Source organism: Macrobrachium rosenbergii, chromosome 28 (genome assembly GCF_040412425.1).
Source record: "Macrobrachium rosenbergii isolate ZJJX-2024 chromosome 28, ASM4041242v1, whole genome shotgun sequence".
Classification (NCBI taxonomy): domain Eukaryota; kingdom Metazoa; phylum Arthropoda; class Malacostraca; order Decapoda; family Palaemonidae; genus Macrobrachium; species Macrobrachium rosenbergii.
The window spans coordinates 14,798,701-14,815,543 of NC_089768.1; the positions used below are offsets into that span (position 1 = coordinate 14,798,701).

At 38.1% G+C, this 16,843-nt stretch overlaps 1 protein-coding gene and 1 long non-coding RNA gene across 7 annotated transcripts in view; one reads left to right on the top strand and one right to left on the bottom strand.

The window, feature by feature from the left end:
• Window positions 1-16,843, bottom strand: part of LOC136854058 (zinc finger protein 143-like) — a 71,901-nt gene that overhangs the window by 30,805 nt on the left and 24,253 nt on the right. For all 6 annotated transcript variants that reach the window (XM_067130160.1, XM_067130162.1, XM_067130158.1 and 3 more), the window contains exons 8-10: window positions 16,591-16,722; window positions 14,855-15,046; window positions 9,984-10,172 (exon numbers count right to left, since the gene is read on the bottom strand). In XM_067130160.1, the coding sequence (XP_066986261.1) occupies window positions 9,984-10,172; window positions 14,855-15,046; window positions 16,591-16,722 (513 nt within the window). The remainder of the gene's footprint in view (window positions 1-9,983; window positions 10,173-14,854; window positions 15,047-16,590; window positions 16,723-16,843) is intronic.
• LOC136854060 (uncharacterized) overlaps window positions 1-16,843 on the top strand; it is a 31,395-nt gene that overhangs the window by 2,296 nt on the left and 12,256 nt on the right. The window lies entirely within an intron of this gene.

The following is a 16,843-nucleotide window of genomic DNA, read 5'->3' on the forward strand; positions in this document are numbered from 1 at the left end:
ACCTTCCACAGACAGTCTTCCACTCTTCTGAGTGATGGAGAAGACCAAAAACTCAGTCTATCAGAACTCACAAATAAAGAAACTTCTGAATGGGAGTCATTTGTGATTTCTCGAAGTTCATTGTTAGTCCTAATTCCTGGGTCAAGAGAAGAGTTTTTTGTAAGTCCTTCATGCATTGATTCTTCGTGGGTGATCAAATTAGCCAATCGTCCAGATATAGCGAGATCCTCACTCCCGCTAAATGTAGCCAACCTGCCAAAGGAGCCAACGCTCGAGTGAAGACTTGCAGGGCCATCGAGAGACCAGAACAAAGAGCTCGAATTTGAAAGATCTGGTCCTCGAAAATGAAATGTAGGCATTTCCTCGAATCTGGGTGAGCTGGAATATGGAAATAAGCGTCCTGCATGTCCAGGGATACCTGCATTTTTCACTAATTCTATTGCCTTTTTGTTCAGAAGAGAGAACATTTCCTTCAACAAGGCCGAATACTTCTCCTAGCCGATGGAGTAAGCTGTCAATATGACAGGAGTGTCGGTCAATGGTGGATTCTCCTTGAAAGGGATAGAGTATCCCTCTTTTAAAACTTTGACTACCCACTGATCCGCTCATCTTTTGCTCCATCTCTCCCAAAAGAGATGAAGCCTGACCCCCACAGGAACATGAAGGACTAAATCCTCACTTGCGAGAGGAAGATCTTAAGGAAACAAATGCTGTTTATCCAGAGGGGAAAACAGAAGGGCTGATTTCTGTGGAGTCAAAACACCCTTCGCTGTAAACATGACCCACATTTCATGCTTCTTCAGGACGCCCATGGCATACAGGGCAGCTACTTCATGCGATCCATCTCTGACAGCTCTATCTGCGCAAGAGAGAAAATTCTCCAGGTCTGCGGCTTCAGCACACAAGGAAGGAGATTCTTGAAGCTTCTTGGCGACTGCTCCCAAACACCGGTCGAGAAAACTCAACACCTGGAAGGCCTTAAAAATACTCTTCAACAGGTGATCCATCTCCTGAGCTGGAAAGAACATTTTCGCCGATATGAGAGCCGATTTCCATCCCGAGTCATTGAGTGCAGAAAAGTCGCCCTGGGAGGAGGCAGGCATTCCCCGGGAGCTTCTCCCGTTGCATACGACAAGTACCGCCTACATGAGAGATGAGAGAGGGGAACACTAAAACAGGCCCTTTTCTGATCCCTCTTATCAGAAAGCCATTCCTCTACTTGGCAAAGAGCTTTCTTTGAAGATTTAAAAAGAACCATCTTAGGAAGACTAGTCGAATCCACAGGCTGATAGCTCATCATGTAAGACGAGCCTGGAGAAGGAGGAGAGGACGGAGTGAAAAAATCCGGGAACTGCTGAAGAAGGCACTTAAGGAGTGCCGCATACGCGTAGAAGATGTATCCTGCTCCTCTTCTTCCTCAAAAGAAGAAATTGGAGATGTCATCTAATCTGATCCAGGGGCAGTCTGTGCTGCAGGTTTGTGTAAAAGATAAAGGATATTATCCAGTTTTTTTTTGTTGCAAAGGTTCAAGTGCTGGGTCCAAAGCAGAAGGCGGCTTATCCAAAGCTGCAGGACGCTTTGAAACTTGATGAGGTTCAAGCGCTATCAGAAGTTCGGCAGCTTCAGGGCACTCCCAGGTAGAGGGGAGTATGGCATTAACCTGCGCCTAGGAGAATCAGCCGATTCACTTCCCAGACGCCTTTCCATTGGCTGTCTCTAGTCGCAACCTGAGATCCAAAAGGTTGGACTGAGGAGACAACTGCCCGTGGGCAGACCCCACTGACCTCCCTTGGGCTACTGGTATGCCTCCTCCCAGGTAGAGGGAGTATGGCAGTGACCTGCGCCTAGGAGAATCAGCAGGACGAGCAGCCGCCCCCTCCACTACACATCCAGAAAGATGCCTTTCCAGGCTGTCTGTTGATACCTGGGACCGGCAACAGGCTCATCTGAGGGGGCGAATACCTGTGTGTAATCCCCCGACCTCCCTTGGACTTCCAGTATGTCTCCTCCTGGTATATGGGAATATGACAGGGACCTTTGTCTAGGAGAATCGAGGGACGAGTAGACACCTCCTCCACTGCACAATACTTCACTATCACAAGGTTAACATCTGTTAACCTAAAACAAGACTGGCAATGGCACGAGAAGGAAGCAAGGGAGCCAGGCATGGGAGCAAGTGGATAAAATAGGCAGGAAGGTTAGCAGTGGGAGAGAGATGACTTAGATGGCGCCAGGGTACCAGTAACTGGCGTAGAGTGCCCAAGAGCAAATGCCGAGGTGCCAGAGAGTGAGCCCCAAGTGCCCTAAAGTTGGCGGCTGTCGAGCCAGTAGCTCGAGCAGGCGCTGAGCATTCTGCAGTTGGTGGCCACCAAGCCAGTAGCTTGAGCAGGCTCCGAGCGTTCTGCAGTTGGCAGCCGTCGAGCAAGAGAGTGCTACTGGGCGCTCGTAGAAGGAGCTAAAAAATGTGTAACTCTTCACAATTCCTGTCATCCTCCGAAAGCACGTCGTAACCAAAACAATGAGCACAATTCTCTACCACTGTATTCCTGCCCTTACACTTTTCAGTTCTCTGAAAAGGAAAGTGTATATGAAAGTGTATATATGTTCAATTAATTTTTTAAGAGCAAATTTATGAAGTACACAGAGTACCATTATACAGATGTCTCAATTCCTTTAACATAGATATCTCAATACTCATCAAACATTATTTGAGACTCACTGGTGCATTTCATTCTCAAAAAATCAGTCCGGAGTGAATGCAAGGTTACATTTATTACACTACTTGGAAAAGGAAAGTTAACCTTTACGGACCAAGATGAAGTACAAAGAATACCATCATATCTACACGTCTCAATTCCTGTCACACGTTTCAGATTTACAGTTATACCTTTCAAAAACGAAAATATTGGTTGGGTAGATAACACAACATTAATATTTTACACTAAAGAAGAGGCAGCAAGTGCAAAACTGTAAGTTTCTTTACAAAGGAAATTCAGTTTGGTAGCAAACACATTATACACTATTCGGAAAAGGAAAATAACTTTTAAAGTCCAAGACAAAGTACACACATTATCATCATACATACAAGTCTCTTATTCTAATTAAGACTGAGACTTGCAGATACGAAACAAAATCATGTTACTGGTTCGGCAACGAACACAATGTTTACATTCACCGGTAAAGGCGAAATCGTCGGTTAAACTATGCTGTCATAGTTAAACAATTGATTATGAGTTCACTACTGTTGTGAAATATAACAAATTAAACAAAATCAAAAACTGTCCTGAATGCTGTAAGCTTGAAGGCTCCCGAAATCGGCGATAAAACATCACCAAAATCCGGTCTCTGGCCGACAAATTTAAGAACAAAGCTGACAAAAAACGCTCTGTGTTGACTCGAGTGTCATCAGAAATGTAACGACGAATGTTTGCCAAGTAGTTCCTGATACTCTCGTTAATAGGTGAGACCAGTCACCTGCACTAAACTGGGAGTGCTAACCCGCGAATTTTTTAATTTACGCTGCCAAGGCAAGAGAAACTCTTGCTATTGTAATTACTGGGTAAGTTGCACATATAAAAATATAGATTATAGATATTTTGATGTACTCTTAATGTCCCATATTGTTGACCACAAGGATGCATGCACATTTTAGCCTTTACTTACTTTCCCATTATTCAAAGGGTCTGCATGTAGAAGTGTATGTTTCCCCATGTTCACACTTGTATGAAGATATATATCATTATACAGGAATTCAGTAGGCTAATGTTACTGTGTTCCTTATTTGTTACCAGCACATCAGTACACTGTGTGGTGGTTCATAGGCTAGAATTGGATGTGGCCTTTGAATTTAATCCAGTATTTGTATTTTTCACTTTTCAAAATTACTTATTCTTTTATGGAGTTATTATTACTGAATGAGTTGAGCTTTTGAAAAAATTAAACTTGTCCAATTTCTTACATAAATTAAACTTACACAATAGTAGTAGAATCTCCATAAAAGAATAAGCATTTGTAAGTTTAATTACACAATAGTAGTAGAATCTCCATAAAAGAATAAGCATTTATAAAGTCTAAAATTAAAATCATCCAATTTCTGAAAAAGATAAAAATGTAAGTTTAATTACACAATAGTAGTAGAATCTCCATAAAAGAATAAGCATTTATAAAGTCTAAAATTAAAATCATCCAATTTCTGAAAAAGATTAAACTCATCCAATAATAGAATCTCCACCAAAGAATTAGCATTTTGAAAAGTTAATACAAATACTGGATTCAATTCTAAGACCACATCCACTCTAAACTATGAACCACCATACAGTGTACAGTCATACCTCAAAATTATGCGAGGTTAGGTTCCGGAGCCCCTCGTGCAAGGTGAATTTTCGCGTAAGTTTGGCATGGTCTTTAAAAGTGCTAATAAATGTTTATTTCCAGAGTTTAAGTACTAAATATGACCCTAATCATGCTCCCAAAGTATTAAGCTAACTTTTAAATGAACTAAAGTTAGTGTAATTTTATTTAAAATTTAGCTTATTACCCTTAAAAAAGGAATACAGTAAATGGTTGACATAAAAATTGAGTACTGCACAGTTTCATAATAGCGCATTTACGTATACTAATGTTACCCCTAATTCATGGGATGCCATTTTCTTTGTCACTTAGAGTAAAAGCCGTTTTCTTTGCGTCACTAGGCAAAACGTCACAGTCAACAAAAGTACAATTCCATAAAACATCGAAAACATGTACATAATGTTCATAGAAGGTAGTACAGCACAGGTAAAATTCAATCAATTTACAATTATATACTGTACAGGTAATGAAGTACCAGAGAAATAATAAGTTGTAAAAGTATTTGAGCGCTAACTACGAATGAGAGAGAGAGAGAGAGAGAGAGAGAGAGAGAGAGAGAGAGAGAGAGAGAGAGAGAGAGAGAGAGAGAGAGAGAGAGAGATACTGTAATAAAGTAACTGTACTGCTTTTGTATCGTATTTATGCAAGAGATATATAAATACAAATTTTCCATTCTGATTTTACACCTAAAAACACGAAAACTTAAAAATTAAACACACTTTCTACAGGGGTATCATCTTTGAAAAATGCAGTAACTAAGGGTACTACATCTTGTAAAAGTACACCAACTGAACGTGCTGTAATTACATGCACATACAGATTGCACCAGCACTTTTCTCCGAGGTGAACAGAGTAATTTTCAAAGAAAGACAGTTATACAACTCTTAGTTACATCTCTGATATTACATTAACGAATTCATTTTATCAAGTGAGCGCGACTGAACAACCTCATCTCAAGGTCATGTAAAGTCCTTGTGACAAAGACTTTGCAAATGGACATAATACTTGTATGATATTTATGTACAGAAATATAAATATAAATTTTCCATATCGATTTTACAGTTAAAAGCATGAAAACTTATAAATGTACTTCAAACATTAAACAAGCTTTTTCTGCAGGGGTATCATCTTTGAAAAGTGCAGTAACTTTGCAAATGGGTATCACATCTTGTAAAAGTACACTAACTGAATGTGCTGAAATTGCCTTTCCATCATATTTATGCATGTACAAAAATAAAAATAATACATTTTCGATATAGATTTTACACATGAAAGCATGAAATGCATTTTTCATAGAGATTTTACACATGAAAGCATGAAATGCATTTTTCATAGAGATTTTGCACATTAAAACATGAAATGAATTTTTCATACAGATTTTACACATAAAAGCATGAAATGCATTTTTCATACAGATTTTACACATAAAAGCATGAAAACTTGTAAATTACTTCAAAAATTAAACACCCATTTCTGCAGGGTTTCTCGAGAATTTCGTGTGTCTGTGAAAAAATCGCGTATGCCCATTAGTTAGGTTCCAGTAAAAAGTTCGTGTGTGTGTGAATTTGCGCAACTCGAATCGTGTAAGATCGAAGTATTACTGTACTGATGTGCTGGCAACAAATAAGGAACACAGAATAACATTTGCCTATTAAATCCTTGTACAATGATGTATGAAGATATACAAGTGTGAACGAGGGGAACACATTTCCACATGAAGACCCTTTGAATACAGTAATGTGAAATCAAGGGAAGGCTAAAATGTGAATTATTCCTTGTGACTGACAATATGGGCACTACGAATACATCAATATATCAATCATCCTTATATTATGATTCTCAAATGTAGACCATTAATAACTTTAAAATAAATCATGAAACAGTTTTTTTGCTTCAGCAAGGAACTATCATTTTACAAAAGAATATGTTTTACCTAATAAGGGATAATTACCAAACTTTAATTCACACCTATTACATATGACATTCAACATCCTCCTCATTAACATATTATGTAAGATTTGCCCTTACAAAGATTATGAACATCTGTAAAATCTTCCCTTACAAAGGTTATTAACATCTATGTAAGATTTACCCCTTAGAAGGGTTATTAACCCTTAAACGCCGAGCCTCTATTTACAAAAACGTCTCCCGTATGCTGGCGGCGTTCGGGAGTTAGCGCCGAAGCGGAAAAAAAGTTTTTTTCAAAAAATCACAGCACGCTTAGTTTTTAAGATTAAGAGTTCATTTTTGGCTCATTTTTTGTCATTGCCTGAAGTTTAGTATGCAACCATCAGAAATGAAAAAAATATCATTATCATATATAAATAGTGAAATATATGACAGCGCAAAAAAAAATTTTCATATATAATTTTATACAAATCGCGCTGTGAGCAAAACGGTTAAAGCTAGCAGGTTATTTTTTTTTCTTTGTATTGTACACTAAATTGCAATGATTTTGGTGTATAACAAATTGTAAAACTATCAAAGCAACACAGAGAAAATATTATCACAAAATGATGCATGAATTAAGTGAAGCGCTGACGTAAAAAAAATGTTTTTTTCAAAAATTCACCATAAATCGAAATATTGTGCTAGAGACTTCCAATTTATTGCAAAATGAAGGTAATTGATTGAATATTACTAGACTGTAAGTGTTTTAGCTTACAATTGCAGTTTTCGACCATTTCGGTCGAGTTAAAGTTGACCGAAAGTAGAATTTTTTCGATTTATCGTGATTTATATGAAAATATTTCAAAACTGATAAAAGCTACAACCATGAGTTATTTTCTGTTGTATTGTACACATGAAATTCCGCACATTTTCATATATAAAACTTTATGTAACAACTAATATAAAACGGTGCAAACATTACGACAACGTGACGAAAGAATTTCCGAGATGTTCGGCCGAGTTACCGCGCGGACGTAAGGAAAATGTTTTTTTCAAAAATTCACCATAAATCGAAATATTGTGCTAGAGATTTCCAATTTATTGCAAAATGAAGGTAAATGATTGAATATTACTAGAATGTAAGAGCTTTAGCTTACAATTGTGTTTTTCGACCATTTCGGTCGAGTTAAAGTTGACCGAAGGTTGAAATTTTGGCAGTTATCGAAACTGATAAAAGCTACAACCATGAGCTATTTTCTGTTGTATTCTACATGAAATTGCGCACATTTTCATATATAAAAGTTTATGTAACGACTAATGTAAAATGATGCAAACATTACGACAACGTGTGAAAAGAATTTCTGAGATGTTCGCCGAGTTACAGCTCAAACGTAAGGAAAAGTTTTATTTTCATAAATTCACCATAAATCGAAATATTGTGCTAGAGACTTCCAGTTTGTTGCAATATGAAGGTACATGATTGAATATTACTAGAATGTAAGAGTTTTAGCTTATAATTGCGCGTTTTTTACCATTTCGGTCGAGTTAAAATTGACCGAAGGTTGAAATTTTGGCAGTTATCGTGATTTATATGAAAATATTTCAAAACTGATAAAAGCTACAACCATGAGTTATTTTCTGTTGTATTCTACATGAAATTGCGCACATTTCCATATATAAAACTTTATGTAACGACTAACAGAAAACGGTGCAAACATTACGACAACGTGTGAAAAGAATTTCTGGCGCGGACGTAAGGAAAAAGTTTTTTTAAAAAATTCACCATAAATCGAAATATTGTGCTAGAGACTTCCAATTTGTTGCAAAATGAAGGTAAATGATTGAATATTACTAGAATGTAAGCGTTTTAGCTTACAATTGCGTTTTTTTACCATTTCGGTCGAGTCAAAGTTGACCGAAGGTTGAAATTTTGGCAGTTATCGTGGTTTATATGAAAATATTTCCAAACTGATAAAATCTACAACCATGGGTTGTATTTTGCTGTATTTTACATGAAATTGCGCACATTTTCATATATAAAACTTTATGTAACGGTTAATATAAAACAGTGCAAAACTTACGACAAAATGACGAAAGAATTTCTGAAATTTTCGGCCGAGTTACCGAGCGGGCGTAAGGAAAAAGTTTTTTTCAAAAATTCACCATAAATCGAAATATTGTGCTAGAGACTTCCAATTTGTTGCAAAATGAAGGTAAATGATTGCATATTACTAGGATGTAAGAGTTTTAGCTTACAATTGCATTTTTCGACCATTTCGGTCGAGTCAAAGTTGACCGAAGGTTGAAATTTTTTGTAGTCGACGTACGGTACGTCCACTTGGCACCCAACAGACAATTTTAGTCGACGTATGAGACGTCCAGTAGGCGTTTAAGGGTTAATATTTTTTGTAAAATTTACCCTTACAAGGAATAGACAGGAAATTACTCCTCCCCACTTTCATCTGGCTTAGGCTCTTCATCTGTGCCATTTTCCCATGATTTCCTGGAACTCCCAAATCTACTTGCTTTTTGAATGATTGTTCCTTATTCTTTCTCACTGCATGTCCAGACCATCCTAATCTTTAAGATCCCAGTGTATTCCAGCCACTGAACATCGCACCTGCAGCGTCCTCATTTATCTTCCCCCTACAATCTTATCTTTGCATTCCACAGTCACACATTTCCAAACCTTTTCCATTTTCTTTGTTGATGCCAATGTCTGCTGCAAAGAACAATGCTGATCTTATGCATGCATCATAAAACCAATGATTCTTTAAAGTACCCCTTGCATTTATAATGCCAGTAAAAATTGTGACGATTGCTTCAAGTCACAGCTTGTGTTCTCAAGTACAGCCCACCCAGGAACAGCATTCTCTCTTGCAGGAGTTTAACTGATTTACCAAAGTATCGTATTCCTTCTTACACACGATTATTATGAATACATTCTCTTTTCTCTAGTGTGTTTGATTATGTAACAGTGAATTTAACAAAGTCTGGCATTCACTCATATCACAATCTAATACAAATTCTCTTTCATTCTCTCTTTCCCCTTAGTTTCCAATGATTAGTTTACTTACCCAAGTAAGATTGATACTTACTCAACTAATGCTGGTATCTACAGTAATATTTTGATACAAACAGATACAGTACGATTTTCAAATCATGATTATACAAGTACTAACTGAGGGATAGCTGAAGTAATCAAACTTCATACTGTAAGTAATGTGGTAATATTAAACTTAATACCTTCATGGATTAAGCCTAAGCATTTTTAATGTATTCTTAATGTTCCTGGTTTGCCTTAAGTGAGCAACAAATTCAATTTAGCATTTAGGAACTTATAAGGATTTTTTTTTTTTTTTTTTTGACATTTTCTATCTGTCAAAACAGTTCCTACTCACCACTTGTAAAAGGCACTACTAACTCAAACAAAAGATAAAAAAAAAACATAAAACAAAAGATACAAAAGAGCATATAAAACTTACATTACTCACATGAAAATAGGGCACACTAAATTAGAAATCAACTTGGTAACTAATGCTTTTCCTGTAATTTGGATTTAAATTTGGTACCTACCTTGACAAGCAAAACAGTTTTTGTTAAAATACAAGATTTATTTATTGTTGGTTAACCAAGTTAATTATAGCAGATAATGAAATCATACCACGGACCTACAAATTTTTACTCCTTGGACTGGCCATTATATGAAAAGAAAAGAAACATGAATGAGGAATATTCCATACCTGAAGTGCTGCTAATTGTGAGGGGTCTGTCAAAACAAGAATTGATCCATTACTACTTTCATCTAACTCTAAACTGGTTAGAGTTGATCCCTGGCTGTCTTGTATTAAAGTGTCGCCACTGAGGTGGACATTAGTCACTTCTACTTCATCTTCAAGAAAGTGAGAATTCAAAATTGTTTCAGGAAGAATCTGGAAAAAACAAACTTATTAATTCAAGCAATATTGGTTTCACAAGAAAACTATCATTTACTTATCCAACATTTATCTCACTGAATTTTTTAGAATTTCATTCCCACTTGCTGGCTAGTAACACCACATTCCTTGCACTTCAGGTAGGTTACAGCCTCTCTTTTTGTGTCTAGCTTGCTGACACACCAAACTGTTTTTTACTCATGCTTTTAGTGATGGTATTCTCTTCAATGATTTAACCAAGCAAAAACACATCCAAACTGTACTCTACAAGTTATCTAGCTAATGGATGGCTATTCTGCACAGCCAAACAATTACTCCTTTGATCATAACTCTCCCCTTTTCTGTTCCTCAGGGGAAAATATATAAACTGTTTACTAGTTATAATGAGGTGCAATTATTTAACTTTCAGAGGGAGGCTATACCCATATGACTAGAATTTGCCCTTTCAACTCATACAAGTAGTGAGATGCCTAACATATGCTTCAGTTGAGAACAGAGTCATTGCTAAATCCTTTAATTCCTTCTCTTTGTTTCACCATGAAATCCTTCAGAAATTGTCAATTTTAAGTTCTTCACCTATATTTGGTGAATACAATCAACTACCAAATTTTACTTCAACAGTAAGAGTACTCCATGTACTTTCAGCTAGAGACTTCTTAGTTTAATATCATTTGCTTGGTTTTGACCTTACAGATACAACTTCATTCCCTTCGGAGTTTTGGGTTCTCCGGCTAATCTCAACCCATGAGCTTTAAGTCTGATCCTTTATTCCAGTCAGCTAATTCTGAAGTTTTCTTTAGCCGTTCAATCCTTTCAGCTAACCATGGTTTGGATTAGTGTAAATAATGGGTTTGTTTGGAACAAAACTTAATTTTTCCCATCTAGAGCCCATCCCTTACATCAAATGTCTCGCCTCACAATCCCACTAAGTTCTTGCAACTATATCTCAAAGTAAACAAAACTGAGGCTATTATCTGCTTGGCACCTGAGGGTCTATTTTGAGCACGCAGTGCTGCCAGCCAGCAAGCCGAAAATCTTATTTCACAAATGTGGGAGGATGTGCCTAAGATTTTTAGAAACCACATATTTGGGCGATGTAAAAGAAGGTTTGTATTTAAAAATTTTTTTCAAATTTACTGTGCACATGTACCTGAATTTAAAATGCTCTTTCATTCTCATGTTACATTGTATGTTTTATCCTTGACACTTGAAAGTTTAGGTGAGAATAAAATATAACAAACTTCTGAAGCAATATGTATTTTTATCTGATATACAAACCAGAGCCTTACATATATATAATATCCTTCAGTGTGAGTTGGAATCAATGTTGAATATTGGCATTCCATTATTACCTTCAGCCACAGGGACGAAGTAGGGTGGTTAAGGTGGATATAACCTTTATAAGAAAGTTTCTGTTTGTATAACTAGAAAAAATACAAACTGCTGCAAAAATTATTTGTTCGGATAAGAACCCAACCATCACCTTTCATATGTGGAGACAACTCTGGGGGGGAGGATTAGTCCAAAGAAGCAGAAAAGCATTGAATTTCACCATGTACAGTCAAGCTCACAGTTACCTGTGCAAACAAGGGATACAATGACAGCAACAGCCTCCTCCCATTAGTAAGAACAAAACATTTTCAGAGAACCAAGAAAACTCCTGCAGTGTTGGCAAGTTGGTAAGCAGCTTTTTTCTGGCTAGCCATAAATAATGGCTCTAGAGAAAACCTCTGCCATATCATTCCTCTCCTTGTTAAAGACGGAAGGACAGCGGCAGTGCATTTTAAGCTACTAGGAATGGACATCTGTTGTGTACTTACCTTAATTTCATTCAGTTTCAGTGTGTACATCAGCCAGGAAGTGCTTATGAAGGAGTAAGGAAAGGATGCAAAAACCATTCATTCCTCAATCACTCTTCATACAAGAATGTACCAAGCTTACATACTCATATGAAATGTGGGGTAACCAGTCAGGATCCGGTAATTACCCAACTTGTTGAACAGCCACCACTGGTCTCAAGGAGACCATGTCCAGGGACTTGTGGGCAATATCCCTACAGCAGAATAAAGTAAAGGTAGTCTAACTATAACAGATGTCAGCCCTCATAACCTGGGAAACCAAAGAGTTGTTCCAAAAGGTGAGAGACAGTCCCATGCCCATAACTTTGTATGCACTTGGGCGGGGAGGAATTGTAAACCGATTTAATAATCACACAGAGACAGAAAGAAAGGATGTTCCCATACACATCTTTCTTGCTCTGACTTGGTATCAAGGAATGGGTTCCTCAGGACCAAAAGGGTCCTTAAAGACCAAAATTTCCCCCTCTCCTGGAGAAAAGGGGGGAGGGGGTTATCTGGCCAGACTTCCACTCCCTGTTTTGCTCCTGCTACTGTCCAGCACCAGTTGAGCCATTCAATGGCGAAGGCGGACAAGAGCCAATAGGACCTCATTTGGACAGCAACTCTGATACTCACTCAAAACAGAGTAGGGAGACTGAGGAAAGAGCGAGAGGTTGCACCACTTTTCTCTCTCCCCACACTGGTGCAGAGAACCATGCCTGCTAGAGGCACAAGAAATTGGAGATCTCACCCTAGAGAGCACCTGTGCTGCAACCGCACTGGTGAGTGCATGCACACCAGGCTTATAAGGTGGGGCAGGGTTCTCTCTACATACACACAAAAGGTGAATGATGGAGAGAACCTGACCTGCTGCTCATCTGTTCATAGTACAGTGACCATGCATGCAGTGGAGAGCAGGTAGGCTGCTCAGGCCCAGTCCGCAGCACCTCAACCTAGCTGCACGAACAGGGCTACCACAAGTCCAGCCCCAACTCTGGGTTGGTGACCCAGAGCGGGGAGAATGAGGGGGCTGCACAATACAGTTCCGGTGAGAACCCTAGAGCTCATACTGGAAAGGTGAAAGAGTGGTCCTGCTGTCCCAGTGAGTATGTACCACAGCACTAACTCTGCCTGAGTTGTGAAGTTCACCAAGAGGCAAAATGGCATCTGCACCTTGAAGCAAACTAGGAAGAAGAGTGACAGAAAGAAGTCTGCCTGAACCCCTTCCTATGGACCTTAAATGTCCCTTTTTCTTCCTACACTGGGGAAAAGAGTCAGAGGATGGGGAGGAGGAAGATGACAATGGCTAAGTAGAAGACAATGACAACGAGGAAGGTGAAGTGCAGGAACAAAGGTAAATCCTTATCCTTTTTGCCATCTTGTCTGACTCCTTAGTCAACTTGCACATAAAGCACATAGAAAAGTTAGCCAAAGCGAGGGAAAGAGAAGCCGCAATGTCAGCTCCCTCAGCTAAAGGAGTCACCACAGCCACTGGGGGATCACTTGTAGTAAAGGAAGAAGACTCTGGAACTGCAGAAGCAGACTCGTTGGTAGATGGTTGATCAAGGGGTTCTTCCTGCTAATGAGCTTAGGAATGCAGCAAGTGATGAACTCTCTGGGACATTCAAAGATGGCCACATTTTACATAAAAAGGTAGTCAGAGGAAGATAATTTTTCGGCTTCATCATTCTCAGATCAGGAATGAACAGGTTTGTCAGTAGGGGGGCATACCCACCACAAGAGGTGGGAGAAGAGGGATGGTAACCAGAGGCAAGAAGGTTCCAAACAAATTGACACAACAGTCCTAGCTTCCTTCTCCACTTGCCATACTTCTCTCCTAGGGATCAGGCCAGAGGGAACATTCATCATAAAGAATAGGCAAGTACACTCCCTTCCTCTTCAAGTAATATAAACTGTATGTGGGTTTCCTGAAATGGGGCACATAAAAGATGGAACTACAGTGCTGAATCCAGCCACTTAATCCAACACAAAAACTATGAAGGTGATCTTGCTTATTTTACCTAACTGAGAAAAACAGCCACAAGACACAATCTAAAAGGCACAGAGAAATAAGGGTACTCATCCAAAATTCAATAATCACACAGGGAAGAGTGGGTGCATCCTACTACTCTGGCAGATGAAGTAAGAATAAAATGGTGAATGGAAGGAGAGCATGGGTAACCCCCTAATTCCCCCCACCAACCTCCACCATGTTAACCACCTTATTTACCAAAATTCAACAGCCCTTCTGGCTTGCGCTGCAGGATACTCCACACATGAATGGCAACAGCTGTATTCCCATATTGGCATCATACACTATTTTTTCTTTAGGATATTGATCTCTAAAAGTGTTCTTCAGTTTCTTTGAGGAAAAAAAATTACGCCACTTTCACTAAATCCAGATCTCTCAAATTCTACTCCATTTCAGTACATGAGCAGTTCCTAGTAGATTTTATTTGAAAGCTGCCGTTAATTATTTGAGCCATTTTTACTTTCTTACTGTAGTTATAATGCATCAAAATTGTGTAATGTATCAAAATTGTATAATGTATCAAAATTGTGTAACACTATAAAAAAAACTAGTGAATTCTAAGGAGTGGAAGCTACATCATGGGGGTGTAGGTTTGCATTTGCTAACTAAAGAATGAAGACAAATTTCCCATTTAGTCCAATTATGTGGTAATAATTAAAAAAATTAACTTGCAAAACTGTATACTGAATCTAAACAATAAAAAATTTTAGTTAAGGTATCATTGAAAGGCACTAAATACATTTCTGGTTGATGCAAAACCTTATTTGATAAGTCTATGTAAAACTTAAACTCATAGAAATGTAGCTTACCTGATTTTCTTTTTTCATGTCAATATCTGATGTAATACGGATAGTTTTTGTGTTGGATGAAGTGGCTGGATTCAGCACTGCAGTTCCATCTTGTGTTCCACCCTGGTCATCTGTCAAAAATCCCACTGGAAGATTTTGTCCCATCCATATCAAATGACCTTCATCATTTTCAATAATATTGTGGGCAGTTTTCTGTAATGAAAATTATCTAAGTTATAAATTTACTAAGGGGACCCACAACAATCAAAGAAAAATACAAGAGTATGCTTTGTTCAAGCACAATCAGTATTAAACAAAACTAAAAACATCAAAATTTATCAAAGTAAAATGAAAAATACAGCTGAAAGGGGAAAAGGTGAAAAACCCCTCAAACAATCATGATAGTAGTGCAGGGTGGCTTCCAGTGCTTATGAGTAAGCTACCAAACTACTACTCTGACAGGCTGTTGTCTGAAAGGCTTAGGTGTTTTGCAAAACTCTTGAGTGACCACCTAAGCAGGTTATGCAGCAAGGCAACAAAGGTATTGAAATAAAGGATAATGGCCTCAAAATTTGCAGAGATTTTGCACCACAAAATCACAGCGTCTTGTTGGTTGTGAGATTTGTATAGGAATCATGGAGTCCTCTACATAATAAAGGCTGGGGAAACTACGGATGCCTTAAGTGACTGAGCCCTTTAAGAATTATTCATTTCACATTATAAATGAAAACGCATGATGCCTGCTCAAATCTGTAATATGGATGTGACTAGCTCTTTTGGAAATGTCCCAAAACACTCTAGTTGAAGATGGTTCTTGGAAAATTAAATACATGAAGCAAAATAAAAAAGATCAATTATATGTTTTATTATCAAACGACCAACTGAACCCACTACCTTAAAACTATACTCCTAAAGCCTTTATCAACCTCTGGCACCCATGATTTTCTTGACTACTTTAGGTGTTCTTTGTGTGTGTGTGTGTGTGTGTGTGTGTGTGTGTGTGTGTGTGTGTGTGTGTGTGTGTGTGTGTGTGTGTGTGTGTGTGTGTGTGTGTGTGTGTGTGTGTGTGTGTGTGTGTGTGTGTGTGTGTGTGTGTGTGTGTGTGTGTGTGTGTGTCCCCCCGCCCCAAGATGTTTGACGTACATTGTACTTGATTTGTGATTTTCTTAAATAAATGTTTTATTTCTTCTTTCTTCCTTCCCTAATATTTATTCTCAACAACATTTATTTATACTACTTCTGCAAGACGGGGATTATCAAGATCACTAGCTCCTAATGTAATTGATTCTGGAGCAAGTTACTTGGCTTTCCGAGTTCCAAATAATAGGAACATACATCCACCATGCAACATGACCATGGCCAAGGAATTAAATTCAAAATTCTCCTAAAACAAGTAAGGGGCATTCTTCTCATGATCACAGTACATCATATGTACAGGAAGGAAAGTGAATATGATGATTACATATGCTCTATGTTTTGTCTCCTTCCAAGAACATGAACTATCTTAGTGCAACTAATGTAATGGATCAAGCTCTTAGATCAGGAAAGGGGGGCTGCCCTCCCTGTTAGAAGTCTTACTTGCCATTTACCTAAATTTTTCTTGGAACACAGAATCACCTCTCAACTTAAAACAATAAAGGCTTTTGTAACAAACATTTCATTTATTTAAACATATAAAACCCGATGCAGTTACATCACTGAAAGGGATGGATACAGGACACCAAATTTTCAAGGAACATGAAGAAGAATCTACTTACCCGATGTTGATTCAATGTGGAAAGCTGCCTGTAAAAGCGACCACACTGTGCACAATAATAGCTTTTTGGCTGACTGTGGACCATGTGATGTTTGTATAAGGATGAATATTCGGTAAACCTCTTACTACAGTTCTGAAAGGAAATTAGTGCATAAGCTTCATGTGAAAAACAATATACTGACTTGTTAAAATGCACCATGGAATGTGGGTCCATGGAATGTGTGGGTCACACAGAAGTATTAACATCCTTTGTT